At 38.7% G+C, this 22,829-nt stretch overlaps 1 protein-coding gene across 1 annotated transcript in view; it reads right to left on the bottom strand.

Moving 5' to 3' along the window:
• Positions 1-1,925: 1,925 nt before the first annotated feature.
• Positions 1,926-22,829, bottom strand: part of CRB1 (crumbs cell polarity complex component 1) — a 111,045-nt gene continuing 90,141 nt past the window's right edge. Inside the window, 5 exon segments of the mRNA XM_055144210.1 lie at positions 1,926-2,292; positions 6,305-6,440; positions 8,494-8,745; positions 8,748-8,994; positions 8,996-9,357. Coding sequence (XP_055000185.1) covers positions 1,926-2,292; positions 6,305-6,440; positions 8,494-8,745; positions 8,748-8,994; positions 8,996-9,357 — 1,364 coding nt within the window.

Here is a 22,829-nt window from a genome sequence, read left to right as displayed (position 1 = left end):
CCAATTTTGATTATGTTTAACATTTGGAGAGAGTTTAAATCACAATCAAGATGAACTTTTCCCAATTACTCTACGATCCCTTCCTATATACAAACTTTCATATCTCAAAACTTTCTGTACCTTTAGAGTTGGAAATAGAAGACTTGAATGAGCCTTTCCTTTTATGCTTCTGATGCACATTCATCCTTGCATAATTTGTGCAAAATTCATAAGTTTCTTTTTATTTGGAAAATAAAGATAAAACTTCCCACAGTAATTTTGAGGTGAAAAACTAAGGTTATTAATATGAAATTCACTTCCAAATTGAAAGCAGTGCTAGTGCAGGTGTAATTTATAAATCATTTATTTTCCATTTCATTAGTGTCATATTTTCCTTCTCTATATCTTCACAGTTGTTTTGGTGGTAGAACAAGTGATGACTTTTAAGCTAACAACAAAGAAAAGTCCAGGACCAGTAATTCCATTTCTGGGTATCTTTGCCAAAAAACTTAAAACAGTGTCCTTAAGAGATATTTCATGATAATGCTCATTATAATATTATTCATAATAGTCAATTTGTAGAAGTATATGAACAGTCATCAAAGAAAAAATGTATAAATATAATAGAGTATTAAACAGAAAAACATTATTAGCCTTAAAAAGGAGTTTAGATAGTATACCAAAACATAGTTAAGTCTTTATAATATTATGATAAGTTAAACAAGTCACCCAAAACACAAAAACCATTTGACTTTACTTACTTATATGTGGTAGTTAAAGCAGTCATACTTATAGACTAGAAAATAGAATGGTGACTATAATTGCTAGTTGGCGTGGGCTATGAGTTGTTGCTATTTGGCATGTACTAAGTTTCAGCAATGAAAAATGGAAATTCTATGGTTCTCTTGCTCATAAATGGCAATATGGACAATATAATTCTGGTAACTTGAAAATTCTTGGCAGGGTGAATTTAATATTGCATGTTTTTTTTCACCATAAAGAAAAAATTGAGTGGAATTTACTTTGTGCCTAAATTATACTTTTCTGAATTCCAAAGAAACCCAAAAAAGACTGCAAAGCATGTTTTTTCCCTTTTATTTTTTGATGAAAATAAATGAAATGAAATAAAAATAATACTGGGTCATTGGAGTAAAGTCTTGAGTACTTTGGTGATGGTGAGGTGTGGTAATTTTGCACATCAAGATCATACTACTGTGAAAATATAACAAAATCATGTTTAGGAATACATTTAGAAAAAGAATTATCTGTACACTGAAAACTAGAACACTGATGAAAGAAATTTAAGTAAATACAAGTAAATGGAAAGATATTCTGTGCTAATGAGCTGGAAGAATTACTCAAATGTCTGTAATTATCTAAAGAGATCTAATTAAAGAAATTACACACTTAAAGAAATATCACTAAATATTGCATGAAATTTTCAATAGAAAAATGCAGTCCTGTTTTTATGGACTAGACAAATGCCCGTAAAGCCTAGAGCAACCCTGAAAAAGAGGACCATAGCTGAAACATAGCAGCACTTGATTTCAAACTATATTACAAAACTATAGTAATCAAGACATTCTGGTCCTGATATAAAATTGACAAAATAGTGACATATAACCCAGAGTCCTGAAATAAATGTATGCGAATTTGGTAAATTAACTTATGACAAGGAACCAAAAATAAGCAATAGTGGAAAGCTATTCTCAATAAATCTTGCTAAAATGGACTGTATGGGTACTTGCAAAACAATAGACTCCTATTTTATATCATGCACAAAAATTAATTAACAACTTACACTAATTATCTGAAACAAAGAAACAAAAAAAAAACAGAAGAAAATATACGGATCCTGTGGAATGCTGGTGGTCAAATCTCAGTGGGCTGGTGCAAGGCAAATTCCCTACCTGCAGTACAATTGCTCAGACCCTGTTTTGCTGATTTTAAAGATTTAACATTAGAAATAAGGTTTTATCTTTGGCTTGAACCATGCTTTCACTCATGTATGCTACATCAAGAGAATGAAGGTGGTTTTCACCATTCTGTTTTGAAAATTGTGAATGAGAAAATAGGAAAGTTTGAATACATAACAAGAATGTGTTATTGAAAATGAATGTTTGACCAAGGTTAAGGAGAAAGGGGATCCGCCATAGCATGAGGGAGATATAAAAGGAGTTGTTCACATCTGCCTCACAGTGTTCGGCAGCAAAGCCCACATCACAGAAGCATGAGAATTGATTGAGCCATTCCTGGTACCAGCCTCCATTGAGGCATGGAGCAGACGCATATTCATCCATGTCCTTTTTCCACCTTGAACGTAGATGCAAACAGCAGAACCTGGGTTCCTGTTAAATACAATTAGCTTTCTCTACTAGAAAAAACACAGTTCAATTTTCCAATCCCCTTCCAATTTATAAATACTCCGTGATGTGGGATAGGTTCCTTAAAATTGCTTTCACAGATTTGGGGTTTAGTGGAGATCATCTGTACAAATGGAAAATTCACTAGAATGAGGGAACTGGTCTGAATTTTTGAGAAACCATGAGGAAATTGTCTTTGTAGAAGTTGGTTTCCCACAAGAGAACATGAGTCTCTTTAAACACCTTATAAAAATTTGATTTATTAGGACCACAAAGGAACAATGAGGTTGGGAACCATGAGGTTCTGCCAATCTGGTGTCTACAGAACTGTTGGGATTCTAGGGGAAAACCTACCCCAAACTGGAAAAAAACATTGTGTCCTCTGGGATTTTGGGATTAGTTTCCTTTGATTTTTTTTTTCTTCTTGGGACACACCCGGCAATGCTTAGGGGTTACTCCTGGCTCTGCACTCAGGAGTTACTCCTGGCAGTGCTTGGGGGGGACCATAGGAATGCTGGGAATTGAACCTGGGTTGGCCAAGTGCAAGGCAAATGCCCTACCCTCTGTGCTATCACTCCAGCCCTGAAATTCATTTTTAAACCAAAGTAAATTAGATAATTGGGTATCGCTTCCTAATAAACTGTTCCACTGCTAAATTTAATTTTTGAATATTTAGACAGAATGCCTTTCAAAAGTCAAATTTTTGAAATCAAGTATTATCAATCCTAGGAGAAATAAAAATTCCCTCTTTCCTGGAATGTTGTCATAATTACCAACAGCTAACTTTTTCTGTTTATTACTTGACTAATTCACCCAGTCCAATTCAGTTATTCAGAAGATGTTTATTTAGCATTTACCTGGGCCAAACACTATCAGGCATGGGCACAAAGTAGAAATGAAGGCATATTTTTTAATACTCTGAGAAATTTGTATAAAATATTAGCTTAAAGAGTCTCTACAGAGAAGCTTACGATATTGAAGTTCGATGAAAACAGTTTTTATTGCCCACTTCCCACATGTGTACCCTAAACTTATCACCAAGTTTAAACTAAAAAAGAATGGGGGTGTGGATGGGGCAGTGCCAACTTAAGGTATAAAGGAAAAACAGGCTTCATCCAAGAAAAACAGTTCCTTATCCTGTTGGATACCAAACATAGCGAAGACATTCTGTTTTCCTTTTTTGGCTTGGGCTTCTGGGTTGGAAGGAAATTTTCTCTGATTAGATGGGAGCAAAACTCGACAACTTGCGGGAGCTTGCCAAGTACGCTTTGTCCTGGGTGGGCCACGACATTCACACCATCCATCATTTACAACCTGCCAAAATGACACTATGAAGTTGGAGAGTGAACCAGAAGGAGGAGAAGGCAATTTATTAGAAGACAACTTCTCAATCACTCAGGACTTTGTGGAAGGCACGTGCATCCAGCTCTTGGAGAACCGCCAGTATTTGCTAGTCATCCTCGGCTTCTTCTTTCTAGTAGTCTCATCTATTTCTCTTTTGAACTAAACCACACACAACACACTATCATTTTAAATGTTACTTGAGCTTTTATTAGAGGTTGATTAATAATTGCAGAAACTATTAATCATGCATTCGCGATGCATTTAGAAACACATTTGCAGCATACAAGTTTTGACACATGGAAAAACTTCTGAAAAAGGTGGAAAACACAGAGCTTCATTTTTTTTCTGACAATGTTTCAAGCTACTCCAATACCACACTGGTGCAAATGTTTAATACATGTTGGAGGAAAGAAAAACTGTTTATTGTAGACAAAAAAAAATGGGAGACTAGCAGAGAAAAATAACTTGGGACTTTGGATGAGTTTTATGCATTGTTATGAAGCATTCACGTCACCGTCATCCCGTTGCTCATCAACTTGCTCGAGCGGGCACCAGTAACGTCTCCATTGTGAGACATATTGTTATTGTTTTTGGCATATCGAATATGCCACGGGTAGCTTGCCAGGCTCTGCCATAGAAGCGAGATACTCTCGGTAGCTTGCCGGGCTCTCCAAGAGGGGCAGAGGAATTGAATCCGGGTCGTCCACGTGCAAGGCGAACGCCCTACCCACTGCACTATCGCTCCAGCCCCTCGTGAAGCATTATGTGACATTAATGTAAAATGAAACACTACAATAATAATCAATACATATATATAGTTAAAGAGTTCAAAACTTCTAGGGCAAGGAACTATTTGCCATATGATGGTGATAAATGACAGTTGAGGCCATTGAATGGTTTCTGGGTTAATATTACGTTGCGTGAAAAAGCCTGGATTCGAGGAAAGAGCATATGACTTGTGGCTAGTCATTCTGTGTACAGATCTGTCCAGGCTGCCGGTGCCTCTTAGAGAGAGCATAGGAAGCTGCCATTTGTGCAAGGTCTAGCCTGCCATGGAATGTTAGAAGGATAAAAAGCCGAGAGAGCCCAGATTTCCTACTGTTCTGTGAAAATGGCAAGAGAGATATCTTTAAGTGATGCCAAAAGCGTCAGAGGAATAAGGAAAAATGCCAGCTAATTCCTATAATTGATTTTTGGAGCACAAAGATACCCATTAACTCCCCTTTGGGGAGAAAAGTTCCATCAAACTTATCAAATGTATTTGATTTGAATTTATCTATTTTCTTTTCAATATAGAAAGAGATCAAATGAACTGAACCTGGATGACATATAAGCGAGAAAGTTTTCTCCACTTTCTTTAATTGTTGCAAGCAAAGATTAAGTTTTTCTATTCATGCTAGAACATTCCGGAGATAAGCAGAGGCTCAGAAGGCAGGTCAGCATGAGAGCAGCTCACATCTGGATCGACACTGCCCCTTTTAATATTTCAGCCTCAGTTTACACACAAGCAAACCAGAAACAATAACAGAATTTCCCAGAGTGGATACTACCATACTCAGGAAATGATAGAATTATGAGGGCATAGTCGTTTCAGGTGCAGTTGGGGAAAAGGAAGCTTCCAGGGCTGTTCTGAGTAATTTTTTGTTCTGGACAGCAGTTGGTAGGCTAGATAAATTTGGGAAGTTTGAACTAGAGAAAGGATTTATCAGGTGAATGCCATTGTGCTTAATAAGTACCAATTTACTTTTTTTTAATGTAGTACCTAGAGCAAAGATCATCCCGGTGGTTGTTAATAATAATTAAGATCATTTTGGGGACCTTGATACATTTGGCAAACTATGGAACATGTGTCCTTTCTAGCCCATGTCTCACTTTTGACCAGTTGAATGCAAATTCAACTTTGAATTTTCAGGTAATAGATTGAAGCCAAAGGCCAACTCTGTTAGAGATCCCTGTATTAAATTAAAAAAAGTGTTGAAGGTCTTCTCTAGGGCAGGTCAAATCATATGCATCAGACATATATAGTTTCATAATTCTGGTTTATTTATTTTTGTTTATTTGTTTGGGGGCCACACCTGGCTATGCTCCATTTTCACTCTTGCCTCTGCACTCAGGCTCTGTGCTCAGAGCCCAGATAGGGATGGGGGGAACCATATTGGATGCTGGGGATTGAACCCGGGTCAGCTGTGTGCAAGGCAAATGCTGTCATGGTTGAATTATCACTCTGACCCCAGTTCTGGGTAATTCTGTAAGACAAAATTTTTGTATGTTTTTTTCAAGAGCAGCCATCCATGTTTGCATCATGTGGTAGACTTAATGGGAATGATACGTAAGTCCAGAAGTACTTACAAGGAAGAAAAAAGAAATCACATAACATGTTTTCAAAGACATATTTCTTTGAGTCTTGATTTAAAAATTGTTCTTTCTTTTGACCTACACTGTAATTTTTCTTCTCTCTCTCTCTCTCTTTTTTTGGTTGTTTGACTGTCTGGATCTATATTTTAGTAGAGATTTTCCTATGGGAACTGAGATGAAAAATTAGAAGAGGAATAAATTTTGAATAACACCACTGCTCTGAATCGCTGAGTTCTCTTCCATAAAGTATGAACGTGACTCACCGTTCCCCAGTCAAACCTGGACAGCATAAGCATTTTACTTCACCCTGGAACTCAGGGCAGCTGCCTCCATGGTAGCAAGAGAGATTTGTCTTCTCATTCCCACAGACTGCTGAGGGTAATCTGGTGTGTCCAGAGAGATAAAAGTAACAACCACAGCTGTTCATCTTGTTCACTTCATTCAAGAAAACTTTTTGGAAAAGTTTATATACATAGTCAATGCCAAGCTAATTAAGGACTCAGGCTGGCTGAGTTACAAATACTTAATTGTGCTGCATTATACAAGAAGCACTTTCTCTCTCTCTCTCTCCCTCTGTAAAGTGTGTCTGCTGCTGTGCACTGTAATGAGCGCGGCTATCCATCATCTGTTTCCATACAGCTTTCATTCGTGAGATAAGATCTATGCCGTGGGGTGGCTATAAATTTTGGGGATGAAAAGAAACTTGCTATAGCTAGATGTGCTGCTGCTCTGCTAATAAATCAACACAGGCCATAGGAAAATTGCATCTCTATAAAGGCCAGGAAAGCAAGAACTGCACTCTGGTACCCAAGCACTCATGCGATCTCTCCGTTGGCTTTCAGAGCTGAACTCCAGTTACCCTGCCAACACTTGCTGCTCCCTACCTAATAATTCATAACTTAGCCGAATGCAAGCCAAATGCTGTCCAGGATTTGTTTGTCTGTGGCACTCGGTGGTTAGCTGCATGTGAATTCTGAGAGTCTCTCTCGTATAACAAACAATAAAGCCGCATATATTGAGGCACCTTTAAAAAAGGCAGAACAAATGATAAGAAAGTAAACAGAATTTTATTGCAAGAACAGATCTGATAGTTTGAAGGGACTAAGAAGATTTTAGCATGGATCCAGGTCCCTTTACCCACTGTGCACGTGCATAGATTTAGCTGCACAGTTCAGTATATGCATATAAATAAAGTAATCTAGTTAATCACAGCAGAGCCTGGCAAGCTACCTGTGGTGTACTCAATATTCCAAAAAACAGTAACAACGATGGTCCTCATTCCCCTGACCCTGAAAGAGCCCACAGTACACCACCGGGCTACACTAGCACGCGAAAGGGACAAATACTGGTGCCCGCTCAAGCAAATCAACGAGCAATGGGATAACAGTGACATAGTGAATCTATTTGTTAATGGTGTGACTTTTCCTATAAGAGCTAGTAAATTAGACATTTTAGCCACACCCGTTGATGCTCAGGGTTTACTTCAGACTCTGCATTCAGGAATTGTTCCTGGTGGTGGCTGGGGGACCATATGAGATGCTGGCGATCAAACCCAGGGTTGGCCACATGAAAGACAAATGCCCTACATACTGTACTATATCACCAGCTCCTGAATTAGGATTTTAAAGAAAATATAAGGCCGAGGGTGTAATTCGGAAGTAAAGTGCATGTCATGCATACATGAGATCTCAGTTTGAGTCTTAGCACCACTATGTGTGTGTGTGTGTGTGTGTGTGTGTGTGTGTGTGTGTACACACCATAAGAACTTTTTAAAAAAGTAAAAAATGTCAATCATCCTAAAAGAGGTCAAGTACTAAGGCTGGAGATACAGTATGGCAGATCAGAGCATTGATCTTGCTTTCTTGTTCTTGCTTTCCTGGCCTTTATACCTTGCACACGGCTGACCTGGGCTTAATCCCAAGCACCCCATATGGTCTCCTTAGTGCAGATGGAGTGATCCTTGAGCCCAGAGCCAGGAGTAATCTCTGAGCACAGACACAGACAGGGGTAGTCCATAAAACAAAATACAATAATAAGAGATAAAAGAGGTCATTACTAATGATTTTCTCCATCTTTTCAATAATTTTTGATTCTGTTCTTTTGGGATTAATATGCCTGAAATTACTTGGGACCTTGTTTTAGGAATAAAAATCTTGGAAAAATACTAACTTTCAGTTATACTAAATTCAGCTTTTGCTGTGATTATAACTCTATTTGATCCTGGGGCCTCCGGTGCTCATGCTCTTTATTTTTAATAAAGATGTTCTCCACCTTACATCTGCTGTCTTGTAGAACACTAGGCAAGTAAGATCCTGTCTTTACATAATTAAATGGCAATGGGAGTGACCATTGCCCTTGTTCAGCACAGCCTACATACACTATACTCAAGTTTCCACCCCCAACCCCATCAAAAGAAATGTAGAGCACAGCTTAAAATAAAGTTTTCTTACCTACTTCCCAGTCAAATTTTCCAAACAGAGAGAGGAAGAGCCATTGGCATCACTGATGCAGGTGGCCCCATTGGCACATGGATGACTCTGGTAATAGTCCATATCTACTTCACTGTTCACACTGGTGTATCCAGGATCACACGTGCAGTGATAGGCTGTGATTCTGTTGGAGCAGTTGCCATGGATACAGAGGCTTGAGAAGCATTCATCAATGTTGAGTTCACAGCGTGTGCCTGACCATCCCATGGGGCAGAGGAGTGATAAGAGCTATAGATGTCTTCACAATTTTCTCTGTGCAAACAAGGACTGGAATTGGAGGCATTTGGCTGCAAATATCCAGTCACTACAGAATTTACTGAGATTTTGAGGAACTGATCTGCCTGGGGTTTGCTCATGAAACCATGAACATTTTCAAAGTAAGAGAGAGAATCACCATTGATGTCTATTGTGCTTAGACATCCTCATGCGCTGGGCAGATTGTCAATAGCTCGTTCGTTCCCTTCCATGAATGCCTGTATTGTCCCTTAAACAGTCGAGACTGCCAGAAGCAACAACACTGGTAACAAAAGATGTCTGGTTGTCCACTTCCATTTTCCATTTGTATAGGGGGTCAGTCAAGGGAAGAATCATTTTGTGCCACCCGCCATCATTCAATAACTCCAAGCTTATCAGATTCAGTATATAAAAACTATTGCTACTTTGCAATTGAAATAATCATCTGGATTCTTGAATGTCAATATGAATCAATTCAGCCTCTTTATCTGCAAACAATGTGCTCACATTCATATTCTTTGTTCTGAAACCAAACATGATATTGGCCAGTTCTCTGGTAATATTTCCACTGCTTTGTGCAGTAAACACAGTATCTGCAATAGTTAAAGAAAGTATTATCGATCAGCTACTATGTTCAATCTCTAATGTTTGCATAATTATCTTGATTAATATTAATGAACATCATGTTACTTCCATCACATGTACACTGATATAGGACTGATATTTGCTAAAATATTATTTATAATACATAATTCTTGAATGCATGTTATTAATTTTCTCTGTGCCAGGGCTTCACACATTCAAGGCAAGTGCTTTTACACTGACACCTAGGTGGTGATGACTATTTATTTATAGAAGAATAAGATTCAAGAAAACTTAAGTACCCTTCTCATGGACACATGTCGCACTGTCACACATATGTTGCACTGTTCATCGATTTGCTCGAGCGGGCACCAGTCATGTTTCCATTATGAGACTTGTTACTGTTTTGGGCATATGGAATACGCCACAGGTAGCTTGCAGTTTCTGCCGCGCAGGCGGTATACTCTCGGTAGTTTGTCAGGCTCTCTGAGAGGGACAGAACAATCGAACCCGGGTCGGCCGCATGTAAGGCCAACGCCCTACCCGCTGGGCTATTGCTCCAGTCCATGGACATATGACAAATAGAAAATAAAGCCAAACATGAATGGCTTGTAACTGGTATCTCAACCATACATTTTTCCCACCTAAATCTTAATGCCTTCCAATATTTAGTTTATTCATGTAAACTTCACACTTATTATCTATTATCCATTTTATTTGTTTACTTATCTAGTTTATTTTTTATGGGAGACCATTCTGCATGGTTCAGGGGTCATCAGGACTACTCTCTGTGTTCTTAGTTACCAGGGATTAAATCCAGGGCATCCCATATGTAAAACAGATGGTCTCTCCCTTGAGCCACATCCCCAATGCCTGATTATCATTTTTATACACAAAGAAATTGAGCATGGGGATGCAGTGAGTCGGGTGCTTGTGTTGCACACAACTGACCCAGATTCAGTCTCTGGCATCATGTTGTATGGTCCCCCAACAATGGCCAGGAAGCTCCTCACAGAATGTCTCCAGACTGAGAACTAAGCCGTGGCCCCATGCCCGCCCAGGAGGGGAAAGGTATTTCTCTCTCTCGCCTCTTCCTTTCGGGGGTGAAGGGTGTGGTGACTGCCATATTATGAGGACCACAGATGAGATTTACGAAGTGCAGCAATAGGATGTGAGGGTGCTCTTGGGAAGGTGGGTGGCACTGGCCCTGCCTGCCGCCAAGATGTGATCCCGGGGCCACACGTGTGTGTGTGTGGCCTCTCCACAGCTGCATGAGCATGACTCTAGATGCCAGCTAAATTACTTTCGGTATGGGCAGCTCCTTGCAGAATGTCAACTAAGCCGTGGCCCCATGCCCGCCCAGGAGGGGAAAGGTATTTCTCTCTCTCTCTCTCTCTCTCTCTCTCTCTCTCTCTCTCTCTCTCTCTCGCCTCTTCTTTGCCGGGGGTGAAGGGTGTGGTGACCGCCATATTATGATGACCACAGATGGGGTTTACAAGCTTGCAATGATCCAATATCTGGAAGAAATCTCCCTGGGCTTAGTTGCTAAAGTACAGAAATCCAAAACCGCACAGCCGTGCGACCTCATATCTCTTCACAACAGGTCTGACTCTAGTGGGGTATTCCTAACAATAATAGTGAGGTTTGTGTTGAAATATTGAATGTAAATATTTAAATATTAAATAAGTGAAGTGAAATTTATCAGTTTCAAGGCAGGGATGGGTGCGGGGGGGCAGGATGGGAGGTGTACTGTGGTTTTTTTTTTTTTTTGGTGGTGGTGGGATATGGGCACTGTTGAAGGGATGGTTGTTTCAGCATTGTATAACTGAGACTTAAGCCTGAAAGCATTGTAATTTTCCACATGGTGATTCAATAAAATAAAATTCTTATTCAAAAAAAAATGGCCAGGAGTAATTCCTGAGAGCAGAGTTAAGAGTAATCCCTAAGCATTGCTGGATGTGGCCCCAAAATATGGTTCTGAGTGAAGAGACAGATGTAAATCCTGAACACTGCTGGGTGTGCCTCCCCACCAAAAATGAAAGGAGAATAATATACACATGATTAGATATTTTGAGGACTAGAGAAGCCTTGTTATCATCCAATATTGTTTTATTTACTTGATTTCTTTCTCTACATGCTATGGATGAGTGAGATCATCCAGTATTTGTCTTCTCTCTGATTTACTTCACTTATATGAGGGTCTTTGTTTCCATCCAAGTTGCAGTAAACTGCAGGATTTTATCTTTGCTTCTAAGTAGTGTAACATTGTGCATGTATATATACAATTTCTTTATCCAATGATGTGTCATTGCACATTTGGATTGTTTCTGTATCCTGTCTAAGATATATGCTCACCTGTGCTCATTGCAGTGCTAAATGAAATAGTGAGGATTTATTCTTTTGACCATTATTTTCCATCCAGTTTAAGACTGGGGTTAGGAAGGAAAAAGACAAGTATATCATTGCATAGTTTTTAAAATAAATGCTACACTGATGAATCTCATTAACTCTCCAGCTATCATAGGAAGAATACTGTGTCTCATGATACCTATAATTCTTTTTACTAATACTGCTGTGCACGATGAAGTGGCTTCTTGCAAACTGGATAAAAAACACAATTCACATGGCAATGCTTACATTTCACCTTTTCATCAGAGCTTTATCATCATAAGTACATCGGTATCTAAAATGGGTTGTAAATTTTAAGTCTTGGTTTCCTGATAGAATGTAGAGATACAGACGATTCAAGTACTCAAGACAAACTTGGGGGTGATGCATAGCTGTACTCTCAAGTGTCTGCTATTCTATTACACCTAATCTTTTCAATATATCTTCCATGGGAAGGAAAATACAACAGGGTCACAAGATCACAAGGCATTAAAATCAAACAGAGTCGCAAAAGTGAATTCTAGGTTTCATAGCTGTCAATTAGGAAGTGCTCAGTCTAGTGATTTACTTGTACATTTATGCCTTCATTAAGCTAAGCCATAATTTTTAAAAGAGCATTACTGAGACTTTTGGGGGAGATCACAGGCACTTCCTACTTTTAGTTTCTGCAGAGGCAGTGCCACTGCAGGAAAGATTCAATCACTTCTCTCTGACCATTTGTCCAGACTCTAAATTGCAAACTGAAATGCATGTGTAGTAGAGAGACACTTCTTGCCCTGCCTCTGCTTTTAGAAATCCTATTCCGTTTCCCTAGAAAAATCTCCACAATGGCATTAAACTCTGCAGAAGGATGGAACTTGGAACTATGAGCTTTAGTATTTGTAATAAAAGATTTAAAATAGAATTTACAATTAGAAAATTATTTTATATATTTATTATTTTGGCTTTGGGTCCAACTATGCTCAGGGCTTACTCCTGGTTATGTGTTCAGAGATCACTTCTGGCATGATACATTGTGCTGGGAATTAAATTGGGACCAGTCATGTGCAAGGCAAGCACATAATCCCTGTAATATCTCTCTTCCCCCTAGAAAATTCTTTTAAACAAGTTGAGTAGAAAAGAAAAAGGAAAAACGTGTTTTTAAATTTCTGTGCCATACTAGAAATCATGTCACATTATTTGTGCTTATAACGATGCTTTATTTAATATGAATGTAAAAGTACATATATTCTTCTGGAAAACTTTCCAAGTACATCACTGTATCACTGTCCTCCCATTGCTCATCGATTAGCTCGAGCGGGCACCAGTAACGTCTCCATTGTGAGACTTGTTACTATTTTTGGCATATCAAATAGGTCAGCCGTGAGGGCGAGATACTCTCGGTAGCTTGCTGAGCTCTCTGAGAGGGGCGGAGGAATTGAACCCAGGTTGGCCGTGTGCAAGGCAAATACCCTACCAGCTGTGCTATTGTTCCAGCCAGTACATATGCAGTACAAATTCCTTATATATCCTTTCAATATATAAACAAAGACGTGAAAAGAAATATGTTCTTCTTTGTTCCTCAGTCGCTTTTGGGCTGAGAATACATCAGAGATGGGTCTATCCTTTCACCCCATTACATTTTTTTTACATATTTTTTAATTTATTTTTAAAATTTTTTTTAAATTTTTAATTAGTGAATCATCGTGTGGGTACAGTTACAGATTTATACATTTTTGTGCTCATGTTTTCCCCATACAAAGTTCAAGAACCCATCCCTTCACCAGTGCCCATTCTCTACCACCAGTAAACCCAGCATCCCTCCCACCCTCCCCAGTCCCGTCTCCCCCCACCCCACACTGCCACTATGGCAGAGAATTCCCTTTCATTCTCTCTCTGATTAGGTGTTGTGGTTTGCAATAAAGGTGTTGAGTGGCCATTGTGTTCAGTCTCCAGTCTACATTTGGCACGCGTCACCCTTCCCTCGCATGACCTCCGACCACATTTTACTTGGTGTTTCCTTCTCTGAGTTGCCCAGAATGAGAGACCAGCCTCCAAGCCATGGAGTCAACCTCCTAGTACTTATTTCTACTATTCTTGGGTGTTAGAATCCTAGTCTATTATTCTATATTCCACAGATGAGTGCAATCTTTCTATGTCTGTCTCTCTCTTTCTGACTCACTTCACTTAGCATGATACTTTCCATGCCCCATTACATTATTTTTAATGCAGTGCTTTCCAACGGATACTTTTTTGTCAGGAAAACTTCCTAAACAGTGCTCAGAGTGCCTGGAAGGCCACACCAGGCAATACTTAGCTGGACTGACTGTGTACGCCTGCAGGCCTAAAGGTTTACTGTTCATGCTAACCCTGAGGTGCTTCTCAGGATCACTGGTACTTAAGCGTTACCAGCTTCCAGCCAGGAACCATGCAGTGCCCCTCTGTCAAACTCGGGCCCTGCATGACACATGCTTCATCCTATGCATATTTTCTGTGTCCTATTTTCTGTTTTTTTGTTTATTTGTTTTGCTTTTTGGGTCACACCTGGCAATGCACAGGGTTTACTCCTGGCTCTGAACTCAGGAATCACCCCTGGTGGTGCTCAGAGGACCATATAGGATGCTTGGAATGGAACTCGGCCAGGCCGCGTGCAAGGCAAACGCCCTACCCACTGTACTATTGCTCCAGCCCCTCCTATTTTCTGTTTTATTGTAAGCATATATTATACTTTCGTTGTAAATATTGTACTTCTATATTGTAAATATTGTAAGTTTGATGGAGTTGAATAAAAATATTGTTTACTCAAAAGAATGGTTTTTTTTGGTTCATTTTAGCCACCACACAGCCAGTTGTATCTTGAAATGACAAATAGTCCAGTGAGCACTGCAATTAAAATGATGTGCAAGCCACAACCAGCTCTGGCTCAACCCACAGAACATCAGATGGACGGAAGCACCGCTAGGAGAGAAGTAATCCCTGAACGCTGCCAGCTATGGCCCCCAACTCAGCCCCATCTCCTCTGCCTAGATGTGCAAGCACAGAGTCCAGGACTGAAATCCAAAGTGAGTAAGAGTGTGAGCACCGCAGGGATGCTGTGCAGCACAACCGCACTGGGCATGCGTGCAAGCATTGCAGGCAATTTGAACATCACAACCAAGCACGTGAGCCCTGAGATCAAGCTTGTATTATCCCCCAGCATCACAGAGCAACAAAGGGGACAGGCAGGGACCAGTATGAAAGGAAAGAAAGGAGGTGGTGGAGCCCTAACTGAATGGGGTTAAGGAAAGAGTGGTGTAAGGTATTGAACACGCTCTTAGGAAAGCTTCTCCAGCACAAAAGAAGCCCGTTCAGGAAAAGAAACCCAGGAATGACAGATGGTAAGAATGGGGAGGATGATGAAAACAATTCTGATGAATAAATTTAATGGTATGTTTATCTGCCAATGGAAAAACAGGTGATGCTGGAGAGAGCGGAAAACAATTCTCGAAGTAAAATAATTGAATGTGAGGGAAGAGATGAAAACTCAGTTCAAACATAAAAAGTTGTTCATCGAGTGGGCTGCATGCTTTGAAGTAGGAAAGAAAACTGAACCTAAAAAGTAGCATGATTAGAACGTAGATGTGTCAGAATTATGAAAGCAGCATTTAAATTGGTAACGTTTGGGCAATTATATTCTCTAGTCCTACCGATGAACAGGAACATCTTTCAGACTGAGGGCAATACTCTTTCAATGGGAGGTTACAAAATCATTTCTCCTCTCCAGATGTTTTGTCTTGATTTTTCAGAGAAAGCTTTAGGTCATGGAAATGATCTATATGACCTGTGTGTGGCCATGCAGTCAGGAAATGTGTGTGCTGACACTAGGACATTTACTCAGTATTCTGAAAAAATGATAAAAGAAAAGCCATATTTGGCTGGCTCCTCAGGTATTTATTTGAGATGATCAAAAACCTTGGTTTGGTGTTGCTCTGGCCTTCATATCCCACCTAAAAACCCAGAGCAAGGTGAGGTAGGGGTTCATTCTGGCTTATCACGTTCTATTAACAAGACAGTTATTGTTGGCTTGCCTTTCTTGGCGGTTTCACAGACAACCAGGCCTGACAATGGGATGAAAGACAAATATGAACTCTATGTACCTTCAAATCCTTGAGGTGCTGACTAGCACTGGGCTATGGAAGGACATGGGTCAATTTTACGGCATTGAACTTCCTCGAAGACTTTCCCATAAGTACACATAGGGGAGGAACAGAAGTCAACCCCCAGGGACTAGCAAGTCCCTCCACTGTGATAGGGGTTTGACCAGAAAGTAAAGAAATTAAAGGAATAAAAGCTATAGATGACTGAAGATGGAAATGGTAAAGGCAAGATCCTATATTGGTAAGCTTTAAATGCTAAATTTACAAAATATTTACATTAAACATTTTTGTGTGTCCACTGTCTTTAAAAAAATAAAATTTACTATGATCATTGCCAACTCTTAAAAGAAAAAGGATAGGAATGGAAGGGAAGATAACACATGAGAGAAAAGAAAAATTATATGAAATCTACCAAAAGATTTTAAAAGGTATAATGATATTCTCTGTAGTTTATAAGTTACTGGAACTTTAAATTACTGTCACTATCACTGTCATCCTGTTACTCATCGATTTGCTTAAGCGGGCACCAGTAACATCTCTTATTGTGAGACTTATTGTTACTGTTTTTGGCATATCTGATACGCCACGGGTAGCTTGCCATGCTCTGCCGTGCGGGCTCCATACTCTCTGAGAGGGGCAGAGGAATCAAACACGGGTCGGCTGTGTGAAAAGCGAATGCCCTACCGCTGTGCTATTACTCCACATGGAGTGTTACTTGATATAGAGATTTATACCCTGGTTTTATCAGTGAAGAAACTGAAGTCCCGACTGTTGCCCAAGATCTGATCAAGAAATTAAATAGTGAAACTTGGTGCTAAGATCCTCTGAGTCCAAAACCAGAAACAACCAACTCACTTGAGCTCCTGTGCCTCGGAATAGGAAAAATTCTCACTCTGTTTCCCATATTCAGAACAAAAGTATTTAAAATAAGAATTTCTGAGAGCAAAGCCCAGGTATGCGGGAATTTGTGACTGAGAACTCTGGGTTCAATGGGACTGGGAATGGAGATCCTTTACCTATATCCCCCTGTTTCTAGCAACTCAGCAGTCACGCCCATTAACCACCCCTGACTGGCGCCAATAATCTCGTCATCATTGGCCACAACCCAGATCGAATGTGCTCTCCCGGAGCATAAAATGACAGTCACCATACCATGCCCCTGGACCCTGTGGCAGGCTATTTCACTCAGGGTGCCCTAGATGAGGGCGGGTGAGAGCCCTCCCCGCCCCAAGGGACCCAGTCCCAGCAGTTGAAAACCTCTAGAACTCAACTGCCACTACACTCACGGCCGCTCTTCACATGATTGGGTCAAGCCTCACCAATGAGTAAACCTATTCCTGAACACTTCATACCACACAACCTACCCATATTCCAGGAGTACCGCACCACATTTGATGGGGTTCAAAGTAGGAGGCAACCAATCTTAGAGGGAAATATATATGTATATGTATATGTGTGTATATAAATATATATGTATATATAATCACACAAGGCTCAACCTCTAACAACATGTTAGTGATTTCTTATAGAAGGGCCAAATGACCCTGAATGAAATATAGCAATTTTCACACTCTTTTTTCTAAGGATACCTTTTTGTAGCATTTTTCAGTGTTTTTTCATAACAAACAATATAAAATATATTATTCTGGTTCTGCTTTTAGACTGGAATTGGGGTTCAGGATGGAAACATTCAAAATATGGTGGTGGGAAGGTACAATGGTGGTGGAATTAGTGTTTGAATATGAAATGTAATCAAATATTGTGAACTTCTTTATAAAATAAAAAATTTTCTTAAAAAAAAAAGGAAAAAAATTTCTGAGATCTCAGACTGTTCTAGTCCCACTAATAGCATGTAGGTTAGGCTAGTTACATAATTCTGCCAAAAATCAGTTTCTCTCTATAGATGATAAAACGAGGGAAAATAATTATGCTTGTTTTTCATAGTAGCCCTTCCAAAAAATGAACTAATCCATGTAAAATAGTGTCTGGTGCATTAAAAGTGCCTCTCTAGTTATGTGTCACTGATTCTTCTTTGTATGTTTAGAACTAAGACTCATGATGATAATGGAGTTCTATTCATGTTCAACAGATAGAAATGTGTTTTTTCTTTTCCCTTGAAAGGTCATGCAGCGCCAGCAAATTCATTTATTTTAAGTAGCTTTTAGAATGACATACATAAAAGTCAAGCAAGTGTAAGCTCTAAGAATCACATTTTAGAGAATTTCAAATAAGATTAATAAGATCCACTGCTGGGGCTGGAACGATAGCACAGTGGGTAGGGTGTTTGCCTTGCACGTGGCTGACCCGGGTTTGATCCCCAGCATCCAATATGGTCCCCTGAGCACCGCCAGGAGTAATTCCTGAGTGCAGAGCCAGGAGTAACCCTTGAGCATCGCCAAGTGTGGCCCAAAAAGTAAAAATAAATAAATAAACAGACAAATAAATAAAGAATAAATAAATAGATAAATAGATAAATAATAAATAAATAAATACAAATTTTTTAAGAGATCCACTGCTCATAATTTTTTTCTTATTTACTTGAAAGTTCAAAACACTACTTATTGGGCATCCAAAACTAATGATATCTTTCAGAAAGAATTAATTTGGTTAAACCTTTTGGGCTACATTAAAAAATGGAGATTTAAGTACTATTGTTCTTAAATTATTTGATTATTTTAGAAGTAGTAGGAATATAGCTGGACTTATTTATGTTTGTTGGTTAAATACATCATGATGTCACTATGGCAAAATCCTTATTTTTATGGTTTAATTTAAATCCTTCAATCTTGTTGATAATTTATTGATAAAGAATTATTAACTTATCATTTGTGGGTTACACAGAATTGTTGTAATAAATTATTAATTTCAATGTCCTGATATCATAAGAGCTATACAGTTTTCTTACCTTTTTGCTATTGTTTTTTGAACAATAGGTTGTGTTCAGGGGTTACTCCTGGCTCGGCATTCAGGACTCAGTCCTGGTGGGCTTAGGCACTGTATGAGATACTGGAGACCTAACCTGGGCTGGCTACATGCAAGGCAATTACCTCACCCACTGTACTATTACTCCGATCCCAAGAGTTATCTACTTTTTCTACATGTATACCTATAACTACAACAGCTAATATATTTCAAAAATTTGAAATTCCTTTTATTTATCATTAATAGTATCACTTCAAGATAAACCTTATTATACATTTAAAGTATACATGTAGCATTTAAAGTGTAAAATGATAGTTAGTAACCACTATTTAAAATTTGTTAATTTAATAAAATAAAACTTTAGCATATAATTTGGGCCTGCTTGGTATGATTAACCTTACTTTGCATGTGTTCCCTGGAGGGCAGCTTTCAGTCACACTGACAAGAATTGGGCTGCATGATGAACTGATCCTTGAAGTTGTGAAGAGTTCCAGATCTTGATTATTTAATCTCATATCTTGGATAAAGCCGTTGAAGGATCCAGAATAAACGTCAGGATCTTGTCTGCCAACAGGCCACCAAATATAGAGTATATTTTCTCTTTGGATTTCCCATGTAGGAACAAAAATTAATTCTAGGTTTTGTGAAGCCTGGTACAGTTTAATTTTATTTTATTGTCTTTTAAATATATCAGGTGAGCATTATCAATACAAAGAAGAAAGTCTACTACTAATTTGGGAGAAGTTGAATGCAACATTACTAGTCTGCTATGTTCCAGTCAGACATGGGTACATGGTAAGTGCTGTTTTTTCAAAGCAAGAAGTAAATCTAGTGTGTTTTTACAAACATAGAAAAGGAAAAGTTGACTCTTTGATTCTTGTCAATATTAGAAACAGAATATCCAGTAGAGTCATTTGTGCCAAATCTTTAATATCAAAGAAAAATAAATAAAAATGAAAAAATTTAAAACTTTTTTTTAAATGCAGCAGAAAATGAAATATATGTTATATATAGTACATGAACACAGGCATATGTACATGTATACTTGGATGCTTTCTATATTCAGGAAAATTTTACTCAATAGAATGACAATCTGACCTGTTTTCTGAACTTCTATGTTTAGGTTATGCTGAAAATACTGTATCTGGTTTATGATTTATAGCTGAGGCCAACTAAGCACATGGAAGTATCAGAAGAGCTCTGCACTGATCAACATACAAACGTCTCTTCATTGACCTAAAACGGGAGAGCTTAATGGGGAAATTATGCTATCGTACTCCAACCTGGTGCAAGATATTTATGTAACAAGAGCTCGTCCTGAAACATCTGTAAGTAGACTTCTCCAGGCAGATATTGATTTTGTTTGCCTGAAAACTTAAACAGTATAAAGCTGAATTATCCCTTCTAAGGGACCAAAATAAAAAAAATTGGCTGGCACAATTCTTCCTGGAGTCACTACCCCAAATTAGAGCAAGAGGGTGAGTTAGTTAGACAAGGGAAAAGGGAGTCTTCCAGTTGTTGTCCTTTTAGGAGGCAGTTAATACTGGGTAGCTAAGAAGCAGGGACATTGCTAATATTGAATTCCCTCCAATACCATGACTTCTGGCAGTCAGAGAAGTTTACACGGCAATAAAAAGGCAATGATACCAATGAGAATTATCCAAGAAAGGTATCTAAAAGTAAGAAATGAAATTGACCTATTTTTTTCAAAAACATTAATGGTAACTGTATCAAATGCTTTTATTCTAACTTGTAGGAACAGATAATAGACAGAAAATGAAGCATAGTTGACAGAATCTCAAGGACAACTGGCTCTTTGGCAGAAAATAAGACAAGTTAAGAACAGAATAGGTTCCTGGGGTTAGAGGTGGAGATCTAACTTTAAATGAAGCTAGGAAAGAACTCGATATGATGACAATAATTGAGCAACAAACTGAATAAAGTAAAGAAGTTGTTGCAAAATTTCTAGAAGAAGTCATGGTGGTTTGAATCCACTATCAGTAAAGTGAAGATGGTGAGAAGTGAAATTCTGGAAATATTTGGAAGATAAATTAACAGGGTCCTCTGAGTGCCAGTTTATCTCCAACGTTTTTGACACAAGCAACTAGAAGCCTAGAAGCTTAGATTTCTATTTATAGATTTAAGTAAGAAACAAGAAGCACAAATTTGAAGGGAAAGTGAGAGTCCAGGCTAAATTTGAGATGTTTATTAGATTCTAGGTGCAGATGTCTAGTAACCAGTGTAATATAGAATGTCAGGGAAGACGTACTGAATTTGCTATTATCACTTTGAATTTGTCAGTAAATATTTAAAGCTGTGGTACTTTGTGCTGTTAAGTCTTGCTGAGAACATCAAGAGAGTACATATTCAATTAATGAGTATACATCCGGAATTAAAGGACAAAATAGGTTCCAGTAAGAAGGATGAGAGCCAAAGTGTGATGTCACATCAACTGAATGAGGAGAGAGATTTCAATTGTGTTGACTATGAAGAGGTCAAGTCAAATATTTTTCAATCTAGAAAACAATGATGAACCTGACAAGAGCATTGTCTAAAAGATTTTGTCCTCTAGTGCCAGAGAACAGATACTGGTTAAAGAAACTTTGGTATATCTACACAATGGAATACTATGCAGCTTTCAGAAAAGATGAAGTCATGAACTTTGCATATAAGTGGATCAACATGGAAAGCATCATACTAAATGAAATGAGTCAGAAAGAGAGGGACAGACATAGAAGAATCGCACTCATCCATGGAATATAAAACAACAGAATGGGAGACTAACACCCAAGAATAGTAGAAATAAGTACCAAGTTTTCTCCATGGCTTGGAATCCAGCCTCACATGCTAGGGGAAAAGGGAGTTCAGATAGAGAAGGGAATACCAAGTAAAGTGTGGTTGGAGGACCCGCTCAGGATTGGAGAGGTGTGCTGAAAGCGGACTGTAGATTGAACACGATGGCCACCCAATACCTCCATTGCAGACCACAACACCCAAAACAAAAGAGAGAACAAAAGGGAATACCCTGACACAGAGGCAGGGTGAGGTTGAGGGGATGAGATGAGGGGGTGGGAGGGATCTGGGGTCATCGTTGGAGGAGAATGGGCACTGGTGGAGGGGTGGGTACTTGAGCATTGTATGACTGAAACACAAGCATGAAAATATGTAAATCTGTATCTGTACACTCACAGTGATTCATTAATAAAAAAATAATTAAAAAAAAGATTTTGTCCTCTTTAGGTTTTTACATCCTAATTTACCAGGGGGAAAAGTCTACTTTTCATGATGTCTAAATGCTGCCATAGGGTGCAGTTTAAGTTTAGACAAAGGCAAGGCATATTTGAGTTTCAATGAATGGCAGTGAAACTTGCGTAAACAACCACCTATGTTTGAATATCTCCTCTATAGAAAGCTACATTTTCAGAACTCTGATTTGATTTCCTACAGGAACTCTGCATTTTGAATCTGAATTTCGAGATCATCTGCTTCAGGCAACTACAGGTTGCTTTCAAAGTGTACATTTAGATAAAATAACGTATTTGAAGAGGTTAACATCTCTGAATACATGGCAGCTCTTTCATATGAGATAAAATGCCCAATAAAAAATGTGGCTCTTCAAGCTCCTGACATTTGAGAATATGCACAGAATCACTCTATCTCAGGGATTGTGGGAGTCCCTGCTGGTCATCCATGGATGCCTGAGGCATCACTTTGTGGATTCAGATTAAAGGACACAGAGACATAGAGCTGTTATTTTTCAGAAGCATGCTTCTCCAGCAATTGCATTTCCTTTAGGAATCACTGCAAGTAATCAGAACATGTGATCTGCTATAGGAATTTTGAAATACCTCAAATCTCAAAGGGATGAACTGTGGACATGGGTTGATTTTCCTAAGAAAAGATGAATTTGTCATTGAATACTTAAAGCTGTGGTACTTAAAATTGTAAGTCTTCCTGAGAGCATCAAGTATCATGACTCAACAACTCAATAATTATAGGTGGTTGTTATATCATGGAGAGGGACAATAAACATAGATGAACAAAAAGTTTGATGGGTT

This window comes from Sorex araneus, chromosome 7, assembly GCF_027595985.1.
Source record: "Sorex araneus isolate mSorAra2 chromosome 7, mSorAra2.pri, whole genome shotgun sequence".
Taxonomy (NCBI): domain Eukaryota; kingdom Metazoa; phylum Chordata; class Mammalia; order Eulipotyphla; family Soricidae; genus Sorex; species Sorex araneus.
Note: the sequence above shows the minus strand (reverse complement) of the source record. Positions and strands in the feature narration are given on the sequence as shown.